Source organism: Nicotiana tabacum, chromosome 11 (genome assembly GCF_000715075.1).
Source record: "Nicotiana tabacum cultivar K326 chromosome 11, ASM71507v2, whole genome shotgun sequence".
Taxonomy (NCBI): domain Eukaryota; kingdom Viridiplantae; phylum Streptophyta; class Magnoliopsida; order Solanales; family Solanaceae; genus Nicotiana; species Nicotiana tabacum.
Genome location: NC_134090.1, coordinates 25,223,443 through 25,243,284, shown reverse-complemented (window position 1 = coordinate 25,243,284; position 19,842 = coordinate 25,223,443). Strand labels below are relative to the sequence as shown.

General features: G+C 39.3%; 1 protein-coding gene across 1 annotated transcript; it reads left to right on the top strand.

Moving 5' to 3' along the window:
• The first annotated feature begins 399 nt into the window (after nucleotides 1-399).
• LOC107783264 (phosphoribosylaminoimidazole carboxylase, chloroplastic-like) lies at nucleotides 400-8,130 on the top strand. Its single transcript, XM_075224925.1, has 16 exons — nucleotides 400-759; nucleotides 1,229-1,438; nucleotides 1,511-1,622; nucleotides 1,753-1,815; nucleotides 1,913-2,051; nucleotides 2,408-2,463; nucleotides 2,929-3,002; nucleotides 3,123-3,270; nucleotides 3,401-3,574; nucleotides 4,160-4,247; nucleotides 4,356-4,472; nucleotides 5,131-5,228; nucleotides 5,339-5,456; nucleotides 5,903-5,997; nucleotides 6,898-7,004; nucleotides 7,638-8,130. Exons 1-16 carry the CDS (start codon nucleotides 545-547, stop codon nucleotides 7,729-7,731), a joined length of 1,908 nt encoding a protein of 635 aa, XP_075081026.1. The 5' UTR covers nucleotides 400-544; the 3' UTR covers nucleotides 7,732-8,130.
• Nucleotides 8,131-19,842: the final 11,712 nt, after the last annotated feature.

Below are 19,842 nucleotides of genomic sequence, written 5' to 3'. Positions count from 1 at the left end.
TCGTCATTGTTCGGATTCCGGTGATCGACTCGATTTTTCTGTGGGGAAGAGAATGACATGTATTAAAGTAAAGAGAGAAAGAAAATTGTATAATTGAATAGCGTATTTAGTGGCTTAGGGGTAGGAGGTAACCAAAATTAGATATTTTGCTATAAACAATAAAAGGTATCTATAGAATATAATTTTTTTAAATGATATTTATTTAAAATAAATAAGGTGTTAACCTTTGCTATAGGAGGTAAAAATTCCTTTTATTTATATATTTTCCTATATTATTTTTTATTTATTTTATATGAAAAAGGTCATATAATTAAAATATCATTCATCAGATAACGTGCACCAAATTAATTATAACTTTAAAAGCATATGATATGCTATAAATTTTTATCTTCAATTTCTAACATTTTCAAAAGAAAAAACCCACCCCTAAAAGAAACCTAGTTTTAACTTTCGACTGAAAACAGTTGTTTTCTGCTACGGATTCCTTTGCTCTGTGCGCCTATTGTCTTTCTTGCTACCTTATACTTGTCAGTTGGTCGAGGGAATGCTGAGCCTAAGCAACACTCTTCCAACAGTTTCTGGTCCTCAGAGAAGCAGTTTTGCCTCTCCAATTTTAGCTGTCAATCCTCAAAAAAGTATCAGCTTCCTTAAAAATCACAGCTTTGTGTTTTCATCATCTTTAATGAGACAACAGTCTGAACACACCCCAACTATGTTATCTTGCAAAGCTTCTTTGGAAGTTGTAACGGACTCACCCGGGTACTTCACCACCACCCTCTTGATTTTTAAATTTTTTTAATTTGTTTTTAGTATGTAAAGAATAGATCCTTTCTTTCTTAATTTAATATGGGTTTGCTCAAGTCTTTAATATATTAGTGGTTAGTTCTTTGTGCAAATTGCAGATAATCGCTTGCTGCTCATTGGGTTTTATGCGTTTACTTTATGGTGGGGTGGCGTTAATTGAAATTTGGCACTTTTCTTGCTCAGCTTTTCTTGGAAATTTATTGAAATTGATGCGTTTCCTTTTCTTTTTGAGATTTTATACTTCTTGCATTTGGAAGTTTATTTGTTATTGTGCTCTTTATGAACATTAGTAAGAATATTGCTTTAGATAGTTTATACCTTTTTAATGGTTGTTTAAAATTCTGCTGCTAATTTTTAGCTTTCTTTTTTTTCTTTTAATAATGTAAATGATGTTCTAGAATGTGTCAACTGTCAAATAATGCAGCGGTTTAGAAGTCCATGGAATATCGGAAATGGTTGTGGGTGTTTTGGGAGGAGGGCAGCTGGGTCGTATGCTGTGTGAAGCGGCATCCCAGATGGCGATCAAAGTGATTGTCTTGGACCCAATGAATAATTGTCCTGCTAGTGCACTGGCACATCAACATGTGGTAGGAAGCTATGATGACAGTGCCACTGTTGAAGAATTTGGGAAAAGGTTTGGTATTTTCTTATCATATGTTTATGGATTTTGTTTTTCTCTACAAGCTAATTTGGTTTGTGAAAGCAGGTGTGGAGTACTAACCGTTGAGATCGAGCATGTTGATGTTGTCACACTTGAGAAGCTTGAGCAACAAGGTGTGGATTGCCAACCCAAGGCCTCTACTATTCGTATAATCCAGGTTAGTCTTTTAACATGTCTTAATTTGAATGAAAGAGTCATATTTTATATGCAATTATTGAGATTATTTCGTTGGTTACTCATACTAACAACATTTGTTTGCTTGGTTAACTCATTTTCTCTTGTAACAGGATAAATATCTTCAGAAGGTCCACTTTTCTCGTCATGCTATCCCACTTCCTAAGTTTATGCAGGTTGACTTGTGGTGGCAAAGATTGCTTATGTTCATATTTCTTCTTTCATTGATAAAATTTGATGTTTTCACTTATGTGGAAAATATGACTAAAACAGATTGATGATCTTGAAAGTGCTAGACGAGCAGGGGACCTGTTTGGTTATCCTCTTATGATAAAGAGCAGGAGGTTGGCATATGATGGGCGTGGCAACGCTGTCGCTAAAAGCGAGGAGGAGCTCTCCTCTGCTGTTAATGGTAGTATGCCAATCTGTACAAATTTGTGAAGTGTTTGCTGGTGCTTACTTCTTAAAAATATTATCCAATTGCAAAAAATAGGCTTTGGTAGAAGAAATGACCAGATAAATAGCGTCCATGGGGTTTCTAGTTTATTCTGTGTTGTGAAATTGCCATAAGAAGCACATAGAGGTTTAATGTTTTATTTAACACATTTATGGGCTTCATATTGAGATGATACTCTCTCAGGGGAACATCATCTGCTAATAATTTGGAGAGCTTCTTTGGTTAAGAATCAATCTTCCACTTTTAATTTGTTTGTTTAGATTTGAAGCTTAATCAGGCCGTAATAATATGTGGTTCAATTTGATTTTCAGCACTTGGAGGATATGGTCGTGGTTTATATGTTGAGAAATGGGCGCCATTTGTGAAGGTTAGAATTTGCTTCATTGTTAAGAGGGTGTTTATTATGCATTTACCAATAACTTTAAAGGGATAATAAATAAATTTGTCTTTGCTTCATGCAATTGTATAAGGAATATATTCATCTGGTGCTATTTATACCATGAAGTTATGTTAGTCAGATTTCGCTGCCATTACTTGAAGCTCAAAGTCAATGAGACAACCACTCTTTCTGTTATCAGAGGGCATCATTAGCTTTACATAGATATTGAAGCTGGGTTTGCCTAACTCGTAATTCTGGATGGAAAGCGCACCTTCTTGAAATCAGGGGTCTTCAAGGCAAACCGAAAATTCACATCGAATTGACAAACCGACTCAAATAAATGGAAAAATCAACTTACAGCTTGATTTGAATTTGTTTGATATTAGTTGGGTTCGGTATATTTGTATAAAGATTTTGATAGATATGTAAGAACTTCATTTCTTTTTATTTCAGGAGCTCTCTGTGATTGTGGCGAGGGGAAGGGATGGTTCAATTGCATGTTACCCTGCTGTAGAAACTATTCACAGGTTTGATAGTGCTTCTTTGCCAACATATTCGCCGTTTCTGGTATCCTTTGTGTTAGTTTGAACTTTTCCAGAAGTTGACCCTGCCATCTTTCCTGATTACTGGATCTTGTGTGTTAACAGGGATAACATTTGTCATATCGTAAAGTCACCTGCTAATGTATCTTGGAAGAGTATGAAACTTGCAACGGACGTTGCGCACAGAGCTGTTAGTTCATTAGAAGGTGCAGGAGTCTTTGCTGTTGAGTTGTTTTTGACAGAAGATGGTCAGGTTGTCTGGCAATTTCCACACGTATTCAATATATAAGGAACTTAATTAGTAGTATGCATTTACAGATCTCTTCAAAAGTATTTCATTTTTTTTAAAACTTAACCTGTCTGTAATTGTTAGTTTCTTGCAGATTTTACTAAATGAAGTAGCTCCCAGACCTCATAATAGTGGGCATCACACCATTGAGGCTTGCTTCACTTCACAATTCGAGCAACATTTGCGGGCTGTGGTTGGCCTTCCACTTGGTGATCCATCAATGAAAACTCCTGCTGCAGTCATGTATAACATATTGGGGGAAGACGATGTAATCTTCCTTACTAATTTTTCTTTCTTTCCTCCCCCCTAATAATTTGATGAGATTCACTAAATGCTAATTACTGAATTAGTGTTGGAATGCTTTAGGAAAATTTGTACACATGGGCATTCTGTCTTTTTGAATATGCATTTTCACATGAATGTGTGCAGGACTATTGCTTTTCCCATCTGTTCCCCTAATACATTATATTGGCTGGCGTGCAGCGATTGGTTTTTAACTTGTGAGCTGCTTTTAGCTAACCAAATGTATTCAATGGATATCCTCAACCTTCTTTTTATTTCTATCCTTTGTTTTTCACTTCGTGCATATCTTTAGGTTGCTGCTTCTCAACCCTCTCTACCCCCCAAAAAGGATGAAAATAAAATAAAGAACTTTATCACAAAAAAAGAAAAGAACAAAAGGGCCCTAAACTCAAAAGGAACTAGTAAATGCTATCTTCATCCAATAAGATGCTACATCTTCACAAAATCTGTTTCATGCATTTTTGAAGTCTCTATTTGCTGTTTGCATTAGTACTTAATACATAAGCAGCAACTCTCATATGCTTGTCCAACATTGTGTTTTTGCTTCCAGGGCGAACCTGGATTTCTTTTAGCTAATCAACTTATTGAAAAAGCATTGGGAATCCCGGGGGTATCTGTTCATTGGTATGACAAACCAGGTTGGTGGATTTGACCTCATATACCTTAAACGCTATCTTTCCTATTTAAAAACAAGCAAGCAAGTACGCCACCAAAAAGTTGAAACTGTTTGCTTCAATGACTTGTAGAGATGCGAAGGCAACGCAAGATGGGACACATCACAATAGTTGGCCCTTCTATGGGCATTGTGGAAGCTCAGCTAAGGGTGATTCTAAATGAAGAAAGTGTTAATGGCCATCCTGCAGGTTAGTTGTCAAAATGCTTTCATAAACATATTCAAGTTTTATGTGTGCAAATATTACACACTGGTCAGCTGTTCAGGGGTAGTTACAAACTTGCTAAAAATTTCTATTTTTAGAAGTATTATTGAAATTGGTGGTCAAAGGTTCATGTCAGGAGAGGTTACAAACTTTATGTGGATATTGAAGCTTCTTACTAGTATAAATGCTCTTTTGCATGTTAGAGAGACTCGTACATGGATGTCTGATATTAAAATTTCGAACTTTATACTCATGTAACGAGATGTCAGGTTATCAGCTAAATTATTTTCCAGTTTTTCGTTTGTCTCCATCATTAATTTTTTGTATTCCCTGCTTTTTTGGTCTCCCACTTTTTTATTTTCATCTTGTTACTGTCATATTCTCTTCTCTATCCTTCTTTCTGTGCAACGATATTAAGCTGTCTTTCAGCTGCATGATTTCTCCTTAATGTAAATTTGCGTTAACCAATCAATTCTTTTGGGATTTATGCTTTTTCCAACTGCGTGATGTTATAGCGGTACACTGTTGTGTTTTACAGACACCAAATAAACTAAGACAGGTAAAATTAGCTTTTTTCCAGCTGCAGATTATTGTTTGATTATTCACTTGAATATAATGATTTTTGTTTTCGTTCGCTATGCAGTTGCACCACGTGTTGGGATCATAATGGGATCTGATTCAGATCTTCCTGTTATGAAGGATGCTGCCAAGATTTTAAATGAGTTTGATGTGCCTGCTGAAGTATTTACCATTAACTATTGCACCTCGTTTTCCATATCATTCAGCAGCATGCCTAATGTATGTTTGTATCATCACCTCCTAAGTGACCCAAGAATCTTGTAATGATGCAGGTAAAAATAGTTTCAGCCCACCGTACACCTGAGATGATGTTTTCTTATGCTTTGTCTGCACGGGAACGTGGCATCCAAGTAATAATTGCTGGTGCTGGTGGTGCCGCCCACTTACCTGGTCAGTTGTCTTACAGCACAAAGTAACTAACATGTTGTAGGCAGTGTTATCAAAGGCGAAAAGCGCAAAAAAGTTCTAAGATCCGGCGGGGCTTTAAGCGCAAATAAAGCGTGGGCTTTAATGAAGAAAGGCGCAAATGGAGAAAAACTACAAATATATATGTGTAGTCCAAGACTAATATCTATAAGCATGTATACTTGGAGAAAGAAATAGAACAAAATTTATGATAAAGTGAAATATCAATTGTTTAGTGTTGTTTTTCGGGATTACGCTCATTGGCAAGAAAAAGTATGCGTAGAGCCTTGACGACAACACTGAAGCGCCCGCTAAGCGAGGGGAAGCGCTCAACATTTTTTGAGCCTCACTTCAGGGCTTAAGCACGCCTTTATTAACACTGGTTGTAGGTCTTCTAGTATGCACTAAAATGTGGTTTTTACCTTGAGCAGGAATGGTTGCTGCATTTACTCCACTACCTGTTATTGGCGTTCCAGTACGCGCTTCCACATTAGACGGACTTGACTCCCTATTGTCCATTGTTCAGGTACTTTTGGTTTTTGCTCTAGAACAATAGCATTCAGTCATGTCAAGCTCAGTACTTATGGGGATTAATGTCTCTTGTAAATTCAATGGCATTTGTGGGCCTGCTAGCTGGAAACATACAAAAGAGACAATATTTGCTTCCAAAAGTTTTCTTGATAATGATAATAATTTAGGCTTTAAAGTTAAAGAGAGAACAATGCAAAAGAAAAACATATGGTAGGTTATCTAGAGAACAAAGATCTTGGTGGTCGAAGTACGTGTCCTCATCATCCAATATCTAGGTAAAAATAGTTGTGTGTGCATTCTTGGTTGAACTAGTACTCAAGTACAATAAGATCAATTACGCCTCAATATCAAGCAGGGGTGGGTGTAGAAGTTATGGGTTCTGGGTTCACCTGAACCCAGTAATTTTGACTTGAAACTTGTATATGCTTAAAAAATTCTGTAAAAAGGTGTAAATAATTGAACTCGAACCCAGAAAGTTCAATTCCTGGATCCGCCTTTGATACCAAGCTAGCTGCATGAATCCTTACTACTGTTTCGCTCCATTTGAAGTCAATTGCCTAGTTTTATTTCTTCGACAGATCTCTATGCTTTACTGTAATATAACACCCTAGACTCTGGGATGGAACCATCTCATTGATTGATTTTGCCTAAATTTCATCTTGTAGTAGCAATGCGCCCTGACCTATTAAAGGCCTATTTTCTTTTTGAAATGCTTCAGAATTCCTCTCTGAAGATGCAACCTTGCTCTTATGGTAGTGGTTGCCTGTCTAATCAGCAGGCTTACTAGTTACAACTTGGTAGTTGGGAATGTTTCTTATCAGTTCTATACATATAGCTTCGAAGATATTTTAGGTGAAAGCAGTTCAAATATCACAGTTTGTTCATTTATATGTAGATGCCAAGAGGGGTCCCAGTTGCAACAGTTGCAATTAACAACGCCACAAATGCTGGTCTACTGGCAGTAAGATTGTTAGGGATCAGCGACATAAAGTTGCAAGCTAGGTATTGAAACCTTCCTCCGCCATCTTTTTTTTTTTTTTTTTTTTTTTAAAATATCTTTCTTCCCCCCCCCCTTTAACCCCCCCCCCCCCAACAACCCCCCCCCCCCCACACACACACGGGCTGCCCGAGATATTGCACTGTTAGCCTATAAACTTCGGCTAGGCAAGCAATTTAACTATTTCAGGAGTAAAGATGACTTTGAATTGATTTAAACATAATAATCTTAACACTATCTGTTAGATTCCACTATATATTCTGGTAAATTCCATTAAATATGGCGATAAAACTATTATTTTGAACAACATTTTTATAGCCATTAGAAGAAAAAAGATAAGAACTTGCATATTTTTTGGAAAGAGTAAGTTTGAGATTTGTATTTGCAAAATATCCTTGAAACGATAAATAAAATAAAACAGCAAGTATGATATGTCAGTGAATGGAAGTAATGACAGAACTTCAAGATATTTTTCTAATCGAAGTTGACATTATTATGTTCTAAAACTATTAGCTCAGTTAACCCCCCCCCCCCTCCACACACACACACACACAAAACCCCTCAAGAAATAAAAAAAGAGATTGCTCGACGCGGTTGAGATTATGAGAATAACTTGGAATTTAATGATCACCTTGTAGGATGGCCCAGTACCAAGAGGACAGAAGAGATGAGGTTTTGGTCAAGGGGGAGAGACTAGAAAAGATTGGCTTTGAAGAATATCTGAACTCTTAAATTATTTCAGCACTAGCTGTTTCTAACATGCACCAAAGTGTACTAGCATGGTGTTGACCTGCTTTGTACAATAGTCAATATTAAAGAGCATAAGCACGAGCACTAGGTTACATTGATGCTGGTCGGGAGCAAATGCATATTGAGACCGATGAATGAAAATCCATCATTCAAGATCACGTCGAACAGCCTTCTGCTTGTAATCTTGAGAAAGATGTGTTGTTCTTTCTTCCCTTATTTTTTTCTTTGATCTGGATTTCAGTGGCGCAAGAGTGTAGTTGTTCAAAATTAAACTACTGGTCTGTTTCTGCGGACCATTTTAATCTGCTTTGTGATTTAAAAGGATGAGAATTGCCAGTTTTGATATATGAGATTAAGGAGGAATATTGAACTTTTGCTGCATTCTTACATGCTTCCTGATGGACACTAATGGACCCGCCAGTTTATTGTTTAAACCATAAGTATGTATGAGAAAGTCCTGACAAATATTTGTAAATATTTAACGGTGAACCTAGTTATTATCATAAATTAACTTTATTTGTTGTAAGAAATTATAAACTTCAAATCTTAGATCTGCCTTAGTAGGGATGGTTTTGCAAGCCTGTGCCCTGTAGCATTAGCTTATTCTACAGAAGCACCACAATGCACGTCCAGAATAAATAACTAATTTTGGTCTCAGAAAAGCAACTTCCATGCAGATGAAGTTGATGGAAAATCAGAGTAAAGAAAGTTCGTGTCCATATTATTAATATAGTTGAGCTGAAAATGACACCACCAGCCTGTTGCCAATTTGCCAATCTTTGTTTTCACATTTGTTGGCTGATATCTATCTGTAAAACGTCTTCAAAATCACGTATCCACCGAGTCTTTTGACTCTTCGCATATGTTTTAATCAATCTAGCCAGCTGGTCTATAAAAAGGGCAGGCCGGTGCTATGTCCGGAGAAGGGTCGGATCATAAGGGTTTATTATACGCAAGCTTACCCTGCATTTCTGCAATAGGCTATTTCTACGGCTCGAATCCGTGACCTCCTGATCACAAGACAACAACTTTATCAGTTACGCCAAAGCTCCCCTTCAGAACGTATATAAAAGAATACGAAAAAATTAACTGATAACATGTCGGCATCCGCGTATTCATCTGAACCTACTACTTTTTATGAGGATTATAGATTTTTATGTAAAAAATTACAAGATTTTCAAATAATATAATTTTAAAAGCACACTGAATTTAGTTGAACAGTATTCGTGATCCGTCTATGTGTAATCTAACTTTTTGAACTACGTCGCGGGTCACTAATGTCTTTAGCTCGAACTACATATATAAAGTTAAATAATTTTTTTAAAAGAACCGAATTATGTTTAGTTCACAATCACGTCACAAAGGAGAGTAACGGGTAGATTGACACTATTTAAAAATTAAAATTATAGTTTCACCCTGCCGGTAAGAGTTACAGTTTCCTAAGGAAATGTATATAGTAATAGTACAAACTATTTTTACACTATGTTCACCGTGTTATTATATTAGACATTTGTTATGACTGTCAATTTTATTTGATGGCGCAAGAAATTTATAAATTATCACTGTGCAGACCTTAAATCTTATTTCTGGGAATTGTTGTTGAGATGAATTTTTATTCTTTTAATTATTCGGTATTTTATACTCACATTGAAATTCCGATTAATTCGAATTCGCAGCACATACTTCATAAGTGGTTGCAATTGACACATGAACAAAGAGTCATTTCACATTCTTTGAGTATTTTATTAGAGCATATAAGCCGCCAAGAATGTGGCGTAGATTGCGGTTGTTTGTACCCCGTGCACAACCCCTGGTAATTTCCTCGTTCTACTATTTCTTCGACTGTCTTTTTCTTTTTCCTCCCACCAATTTAATTTTAATCTAAAACTATTCTCAGTCGACGCACTATTGTTCATTTTTTTTATTTTTTATTTTTTATATTTTAGTTCAGTTCTTTTCCCATTATATATTCTGTTAGGGCTCGTTTGGTACGACAGATAAGAGATAAATAGTCTCATGATTAATTTGAAATGAGTTCATCTCACGTTCAGTTGACATAAAATTACGGTATAATTAATTTCGGGACTAGTTATTCTAGTAATAACTTATTTCACAACCAAACTGTTCGACCAAAAAGTGTTGAGCTTTTTGTTAAACTAATTAATGATAAAGCAGAGGATGAATCTTAGTTAAATATAATAAATTCTAGATCTAATTTTGAAGGATATCAACAGCACGGATAACGCTTCAGGGTAGTGGATATAGATATGAGCTCAATGGTTGTCAATGAATGTTATAATAATAAGAACATGCAGTAAATGTAGGCAATGTCAATACATGTAATAAGAGAGAATTTATCACCCAAATATTATGTGACTTGGATGATTCTTCCACCTGACAACAACGTGGAAAGATGGAAAGTGAAGATGGATAAAGAATCCTTGGATCTAGCAAACAGAGAATGAATAATGTATGTTTAGCCAAGTAGTTAGTGAATAAGACAATATTTGTATATTACTCTTTGTCAACTCTTTACAAAGTCTGCTTATCAAGAAAAGTGAAGATGTCCTTTTGTCCTCTATCTCTACCTATTTATAAGGGATATTCCCAAGAAACCCTAAAAAGTACAATATAAGGAATATCCAAAGGAATATTCCTTGTGTCCATTCCTAAGTTTATCCTACCGTTACTTCTTTACTCCAGTTGCTCGCCCTCGGCAATAATCCTTCTGAGGACGACCCCTCGTTGTAATGCCATGGTCGACCCTGTCCTCGACCTAATTTATCTACAATTATCAAGTCGCCAAATTTAGACTAATACAATTAGTCCCTCCGCTTGTTGAGGTCGTGATCTTGCACGCCCTCGAGAAGCGGACCTGATCTGCGTCTGTTTAGAAGAAATTTGGTTGTGTTGATTAAGTCGAAACGCCCGAGGTCAAAAAAAATAGTGTGGCCAGTGACTGAGTTTGGTGTGGCTAACGTGGGGTGACGTCATAGCCACGCGCATTATCATTACGCGTCTTCCTAAGGCAGTGTCTGTGCTTCTGTCGTTTCGATTCTAGTGCCATTGTCGGTCTGTTACTTCGATTATGATGCCACCCAGCCCTATAAATATATATGGGGCTTCGTTTTTCAAAATTTCTCACCATTTCTCATTTCGTTGGTGCATTGCTCCCCTTTGATCTTCTTCTCCGATCTCCGCTTTCAATTCCTTGCAATCTCTTCAATTTTAATCCCTGACTTCTTACCCAATCAATATCCTCTTCAGATTTCATTGCATACATTCTGCCGCGGAAATATGTCCAACTCTCCTCATATTCACAATGAAGTTTCTGATGCCACTCCATTATCGGTGGCCCTTCCACCCGGCGGTGAGGAATTCATGGCTGAAGAGGAAGAAAGCTTCCCTACCGCGGAAGAGATAGTCCCCAAGAACCCTTTGGTTAGAAATGACTTTCCAAAGGAACCCGCTCCTGCTCCTGCTCAAAAGCTTTCTGAGATGGGACCGCCTCAAATAGCCGACCTCTGGTCTAAATATCGCACTCCTCCTCGTGTATAAATGGACTCAATCCCTTAAGTTGGTTGTCACACCATCTATCGTTGGGAAGAGCCACCCGGTTCATAGAACATTCACCCTTGGAAAGAACCGTGGCATTAAGAAAATCAAAGGCTTATTGTTCACATAAAATATAAAAAAGAAACTACTAAAGGAAACAAGAAGCTATGCTAATAAGGAAAAATAATGAAAGAAGTTATGAAGTAAACTATGGAAATTAAACTGAATATATACAAACTTGAGGTAAAGCGAATATATACATAAATGGAAATGAATATATACATCAAATGATAAAAATATATACATACCAAAAGTGAAAATAACGAATATATACATACCAGCTAAATCCATTAGCTAGGGTTGTGTCTCAACCCTAGTGTGGGTAATTGATGGGTGTTGCCATCTAGTGTGAGATTGACTATGAGTGTTTGCTAATTGGGTTGATTTTATGTGTTAATCTAGAATTGGTGGTTGCAAACACTGATTCAAGCTTTGTGGGTTTAACTCTTCTTGAGAAAGGGAGTCCATGACCCCAAGATTGACCCAACAAGGAATTGAGATGGACTCATGAGAAATAATAGCCCCAATTAACGGGTTAAACCTCGAGAGAGTAATTACCCTACTTGAACCCTAGTTGCTTGGTCTAATTTGCCTACCCATTTGGTCTCGAGATAGTCAATTGGGCAAAATCACTCTCTCTACCGAGAGGTGTGAGAGTGAGTAAAATTATGCAACGGTTATAGCATAAGCCCCAATTATGTCAATCGAACCTTAGTAACATCTACCCGTCAATTAGCCACTTAGATACTGTCACGATCCTAGTGCCCTTCTTCCCATTAGATACAACTAAGCAATATTCTCGTAGCATAATTTAGTGTTAATCAATAGTTTTATAAAAATAGTCATAATTTAAAAACCCAAAAATGTTTGAAGTTACATTAGGAGTACAAACACATCTCTAGGATAGACACACAATCAAACTCCACTACTAGCTCCCTGAGGAAATCGATCCCGACCCTCATATCGGGTAAAAGCTATTGCGACCCGCTCTTCCTACCTTAGTGTAGCGTCGAGTTGGCAGCGATCACTTTTTGGCGCCGTTGTCGGGGAGCTTACGATATTGACTATCTGTTTATTTAGTTTTGTGTTTTGCTTCTCTTTCCTTCTTGTTTACTAATTTTGTTTGAGTCGATCAATCAGGTACAAATGGCTCCTGATGCAAATGACCCTCTCGGCAATGTGATAGTGGGGGGGAGGTAGAGGATCTAGAACAAGATGAGGTCTTACCTCAAGTTCCACGGAGGGGCCGAAATGCCAATGTAAATGCAAATGAGAACAACAATATTCCAGACCCTCCTTCGGCACCGCCGAGAGTGGCTCCCAGAGTTTTACCAAATCAAGGATACGCCAGTGCTATTGTTCCTCCTCGAATCCGGCCGAGGAATTTTCAAATCACAAATGTTATGTTGACCTTGCTCGAGCAAAGAAGGTATTTCACGGGCGCCTCCGATCAAAATGCCTACAAGCACTTGAAGGGGTTCGTGGATATATGCTGGGGTAGCAAACAGACAAACGTGTCCGAGGATGCGTTGAGATTGAGGCTTTTCCCGTTCTCTCTTCGGGGTAAAGCATTGAATTGTTTATTCAGTCATTATACTCACAGCCTCTCGGGCACAATAATATAAGGCAGGGATCTCAGTCCACATTTTTCTCTCATTTAGGATTAGCATTGATAAAATCGGTTCTTATTGTTTAAACAAATAGAAACATGACTGAGAATATGTTTTTTAACAAGTAAAGTGAGGAGAATTAGTCAAAATGCCCCTAAGGGTTCTACAGGTCGGCACAAGGCCCCAAACATGGCATCTAGCCCAAATCATAATGATATTAAATAAATCTCAGTCAAAAGAATGCGGTGAAATCATCAATCGGGACGGACCAAGTCACAATCCCCAGTAGTAATGGACCCCACGTTCATCATACCGCGTGTGTCTCAACTCAATATAGCACTTCGTTGTGCAAATACGGAGTTTCAAACCCTCAGGACATTATTTACAATCATTACTCACCTCGAACCGGCTAATTCTCTAGCTCGCGACTCCTTTGCCCCTTGCTCGAATCACTTTACATTCGACCTCGCTCGAATTACTTTACATTCGACCTCGCTCAAAACACTTCACATTCGACCTCGCTCGAATCACTTCACACTCGACCTCGCTCGAATCACTCACATTCGACCTCGCTTGAATCACTTTAGATTCGACCTCGATCGAATCACTTCACATTCGACCTCGCTCGAATTACTCTACATTCGACTTCGCTTGAATTACTTTACATTTGACTTCGCTTGAATTACTTTACATTCAACTTCACTCGAGTTACTCTATGATCGACTATGCCAAAAACACTACATGCAAGCGGTCAAAAAAGTCAGGGACTTCACCGTATAGCAAACAAAAAAAATAACGAGAATCCGGAAATACATAGCAAAAAGGCAATCATTCCATTTAAACTGTTCAAATTACAACATTTTACAAAGGGGTTCGAGAACGCCCTCACAAAAATAGCAAAGCAAAACAAAAACTAAGTACAACAGTTTCACGCCACATTATCCCCATTGGCGTATTCATCATCGTACCAAGTATCAGAGGCAAGCCTATCCGTGGTGTCATCATCCTCATCTTCGCCAGGCGTACCAGGGTCGTAACCATAAGCTTCACGGGCTGCACGTGCCTTGATACAAATGCCCTCAAGCTCCGCTTCAGAAACCTTACCGGCAGCTTTCAAAGATTTATTCACGTCAAATTGAGCCTCATCACGAACTCACATCTCATACAACTCCCACGGCACACCGGGATTGGCAGAAGTATGAGATATGGACGGTTGTGACTGCCGTCGCGCCTCCTCGGCCTCAAGGCAACGACCTGCTCATTTAACCCAGACAACTCTGCCTCCAAACACTAGATCCGTTCCTCTAACCTCACCACCTTAAGCGCCTCCTCCTCAGTAGCCCGCTCGGACCTACAAATGCGGGGGCATCTTCCAGGGCCGTCGCCTCAGCCATAGCGGCCATTTTGCCTTTCTCAGAATGGCCCAAATCCTCTACCTTAGCACTTAGTTCACCCCGTAGATCGATTGCCCTTGCCTCCCCCTGCCCGAGTTTAGCCGTTAAGGATGTCAACTGCATTTAAAGGTCACCGTTCTCAGCCATCACCCCCTTGCTCACCTCGAGCTCGTCTTCTTTGGCCTTTAGAGCTGCACAAGCTCTCTGCACCTACTGATGGCCCTCATAAGTTCATCATCTCTCTCCCTTATATCTTCACCTTTCTTCGTGAGCTCATCATCTTTATGTTTAATCCCATCACGGAGCGACTGAAAATTGCCATCGTGGCTAAGGAAATCGACCAACATTCGGTTCTTAGTACGGTACTCCTTGTACTTGGAGGTTATCTTCTTGAAAATGGTCGTCCTGCGCTCCTCCTGCCGGTCACTCTCGATCCCCATGATAAGAGTCTGACAAGCAAAAGAGAGGACTCAGTGTGGGCGAATTACGCATACACAACAAATCCTAACACAAAAAATGTAAGCACTTACTTGCAAAGGCATGATGGATATACCCGACCATAGGTCGACATCATTCATTACCTGTAGTGTCGTGTTCTCAGAAGCCGCACACATGGGAGCAAAGGCTAGCACCACCCGTTTTGAGTTGGCCAAAAGGTAGTAGTCCACGGGAATAACTATGTGTCGTTTAGGACCCTCCGTCCTTATCTCCACACGAGTGTTCCTCCCCAGAAAGGCTCGTACCTCCTCGGGGTCGATATCCAAGCCTGAGTCGTCATCTCTCACGGGGACAGCCTACTCCCCTCGGCTGTCGATGATGCGCCACTTTCTGCGATCGGTGTAAGCTCTTTGTTACCATGAACCCCCTCAACCTCAGAGGGCCTCCTCTTCATAACGGCACCTGCCGTGGAAACGGTCTCTACGTCTGGTATAAGCACAGATTCTGCCTCCAAAGCGATGAATTTTTCCGGTTCGGCGTCAACAACAACTACCTTCCCGGTTTCCACCCTTCGCCTTTTCCTCAACGGTGACTCCTCATTGTCAGACGGCTCATCTACAAGATGATAGATGGGCTGGGAAGATATCCCATCCTGCACGACAATGGTTTGAGGGGCGGAGTCCCTCATCGGCGGAACTTGAGTCCGACTTCCTCGAGCGGACTCAGCTAGGGCAAATTGCATTCCAGCAGACGCAACAACTTGGCGAAATGCAGGCACCAGAGCCTTCTTCTTGGAAACTCGCTGACCTAGCACCAAAGGGAGGTCTCATCAAAGAGCAATGGTAAACAATAATAAACTGAAGAAATGACACTCACTGGACGGGATCTTGGGTCCAAAACGCTTGTGGAAGGACCCCCAATCACGAATTCCCCAATGTGGGGCAACACGCGAGCCACCCAATCTTCAATATCGAAGACCGGAGAAGGTGCACGCCTCTCAACTGAAAAACAAAGAAGTCGCGAGTGAGCCGAAAATGAGAGGATGAAATAAAAATAACGAGCATACGGTAAGATACTTACAATTATAGTTCCATTGCTCGAGAAACCCAGTCGGGTCTGCCACCAGGTGCTCGGTCTTGATGAAGAAGTACTTCTGCCAATATAGCCTCTTCGTCTTGTCGTCCATCCCGTCCACCAGTCCTCTAGTCCCACGATGTTGTAAGAGTATCAAAGTACCTCTATAAAAGCTAGGCGAAAATAGATACAACAGGTGGTGAAAGTTGACCTCACAGCCAACCAACTCTGCATACTTCGCCAACATCAGGAAAACCTTATACAAATAAGGGGAGAGTTACGCTGGGAAGATATTGTAAAATTGGCAAAACTCCTCCCTCAACGGGAGGAGAGGAAGAGAATAACCAATTAAGAATGAATAGACGTAGAAATCACAATATCCGGGTCGATGAACCTCTACAATGTCGCTTCCAATCGGAACATAAATAAGTTTAGATACAAAACTTGTACTAAATAAAGAATTATTATTTCAACTTAAAATTAGTGTATAAGATTTTCAACGAAATTTTAATTGATTCTTGCTCAAAAAAGGATACCTACCATAACTGAATTATACACAAATTTAATTAAAGATACCTATAGAAAATCTTGTACTACTACTTCGGCCGCGGACGAGAACAATACCAAGGCCCTCCAAAGCCACCCTCCTCCACCCGCATCATCCAAATGATCATCAGCGGAGACGATGAAGCAGCAATCAACCACGTGAAGTTTACCACCACACACAAACTGAAGCGGTCGATTACCCACGAACTGTATGATGATCTCGAAGACAGTATCATCTTCGATAATTCAGATACACACGGTTTGACTTTTCCTCACTTCGACGCTCTCGTCATTACTTTACATATTTCGGATACTGATGTAAAAAGAATAAGTTGGCTCATCCTCGGTTGCTCATTAGCTCCCTCAGGTGCCCTTGGTTTAGCATGTTCACTACCTCTTGCCGTAGGGCTATGCAATCCTCGGTTTTGTGACCTCGCTCCTGGTGAAATTCATAGAGGACATTCGACTTTCGGGTACTTGGGTCGGACTTCATTTTTTGCGGCCACTTCACCTTTGTGCAGAGCTTCTCTAGTGCGTACACTATTTCTGAAGGGGAAACACAAAAATTGTGAGCAGATAAAAGTGGAGGCATACCTCTTTCATTTCGTTGAGTCCCTGTATGTGGCCTGGACGACCCTTACGCATGTCGAGGAGATGGAGGGATGACTGTTCTGACATAGGGTTGATGCATGTCTCGGTTGAGGCGGGGACCTGACTGATCTCTTCGACTGTCATTACGGCGATCTTTCCTCGACTCCATTTGGACCGATGTTAGCCATTGGGTGGGATCGTTAAGGTTGTCCTCGTATGCTCTCACCTCGGCGCAGTGGGCATTGTGAATTTCTTCCCATGTGGTGGGAGGGTATTTCATGAGCCTGCTTAATAACTTTCTAGTCGCTCTCGACCCATTCCTGCTCAACCCATTTTGGAAAGATACCACCGCCATACCTTCTGATACATTTGGTAATCTCATTCTTACTCTATTAAATCGGGCGAGAAAGTCCCTAAGTCCTTCGCCAGGCGATTGCCTAACGGCGAGTATATCATTCACTTTGGCCTCCGCCTTCTTAGCCCCAGCGTGGGTGGTGATGAACTTGTCGGCCATTTCTTCGAACGTTGTTATTGATCGTGTCGGTAATTGTTAATACCAGGTTAAGGATCCCCCCGTTAGGGTCTTGCCGAACTTCTTCAATAATACTAATGGTATCTGTTCCTTCGAAAGGTCGTTTCCTTTTACCGCTGTGATGTAATGAATGATGTGATCTTCAGGGTTTGTGGTGCCGTCGTATATCTTCAAATACGATGGCATTTTGAAGGTCTTGGGTATGGCATGTAGGGTTGCCTTCTCGCTGTATGGTTGTTCGACAAATCGGCCTACATTCCATTTTGGTAATAGTTTGGGGCGCGCGGTATTTTATCGACCCTTTCTTGATGTTCCTTTATCTGGTCGCAAAGTGTTTTGTTCTTGTTTTCTATTTCTTCCATTTTCTTTAGAATGGCTGCAAATGCGTCATTACCTGCATCAACAGTGGTGTAAGTGTTACCTGTTGTGGGAGCGGGTTGTTCGCCGGTGGTCGCTGTGGTATCTACTTGGGCGATGTTTCTATTCGCCCTTTGAACGGGTTTGTCGAGTATGTTATTCAAAGTAATTGTCATCCACTCCTCTAGTAACTTTTTTACTGCTGGTGGTGCTTCCTCGGTAGTGGACGTGGAAGCTCCCCTTTCGCGTGAAGCGATTATACTTCCATGAGGGGGAGGTGAATCACTTCACCTGGGTGTAGCACTTGGCATCACATTCTCGTCGTCTTCTCTGTCATCCTCGTTGATGGTGTTTAATATGTTGGTAGTGACACCTACTATTGCTTTCTGTCTTTCATCTCCTTTTCATGCTATTGTTAGTTCGTGCAAACAAGGAAAAAATTACTGTCCTTTTTAATGATCTAGAAGAAACTAAAATTTTAACTAAAAACTCTCCACAGACGGCGCCTAATTGTTCGACCAAAAAGTATTGAGCTTTTTGTTAAACTAATTAATGATAAAGCAGAGGATGATTATTAGTTAAATATAATAAATTCTAGATCTAATTTTGAAGGATATCAACAACACATATAACGTTTAAGGGTAGTGGATATAGATATGAGCCCAATGATTGCCAATGAATGTTATAATAATAAGAACATGCAAAAAATGTAGACAATGCCAATAAATGTAATAAGAGGGAATTTATCACCCAAATATTATGTTACTTGGATGATTCTTCCACCTGACAGCAACGTGGAAGGATGGGAAGTGAAGATGGATAGGAAATCCTCGGATCTAGCAAACAGAGAATGAATAATATATGTTTAGCCAAGTAGTCAGTGAACAAGACAATATTTATATATTCCTCTTTGTCAACTCTTTACAAAGTATGCTTATCAAGAAAAGTGAAGATGCCTTTTTGTTCTCTATCTCTTCCTATTTATAAGAAATATTCTCAAGAAAACTTAAATAGTACAATATAAGGAATATCCAAACGAATATTCCTTGTGTCAAATCCTAAGCTTATCCTACCGTTACTTCTTTATTCCAGTTGCTCACCCTCGGCAAAATCCTTATGAGGACGACCCCTCGTTGTAATGCCGTGGTCGACCCCGTCCTCGACCTAATTTATCTACAATTATCAAATCGCCAAATTTAGACCAATACACAAACGACCCCTTAGTGTTTTTTTAAAAGGTAAAGAATAAAAGGAAACTACGGGTGTAAGCGTAAGATTTCTTTAATGTATAAGGTGCAAGTATTTGATTTTGAAATATAAGAGGTATATCCGAAACTGAGTCATATAACAATGATATTTAGTGTAATTAACACTTAGATATTTCCTGGTAGTTCAGATGGTCTTTGTTTTTACAGAACCGATGGACATCAATTGCGGTTTAATTAACCAATCTTTAACTCCACTTCAATGGTTTCTAGATATTTTTACCTAACTCAACGACAAGTCAATAGAAACAAAAGCTGCATTACGCTACGTGTGCTACTATGTCATCTACCTCTATCAATTATTTGGAGGTTTTGTTGACAGACAATTAAGGGAGTATTTAATGATTATTCATTAACCTTCAAAATCCCGATTTGTTTGATATGTCGGTTTTGTTTCCATTTATTTAAGATTAACCTTGATAATAGAGGATGCCATTGCCAACATTACACATATTTATTTATTTGTTTGTTTTTGGTTCTCCAAAATCATGAAAACGAGTTTAACCTCTATATGTTGATTGTTATATTATTGGGGTATTTAAAAAAAATTACTACTGTATATAATTAATAACTTCAAATAATACAAGTGGTAACTTACTACTACCACATAGTGGCTAAAATCTTGAATCTGGTGTGAAGGGAGAGTACAACCCTAGGAAAAACCAACCAAA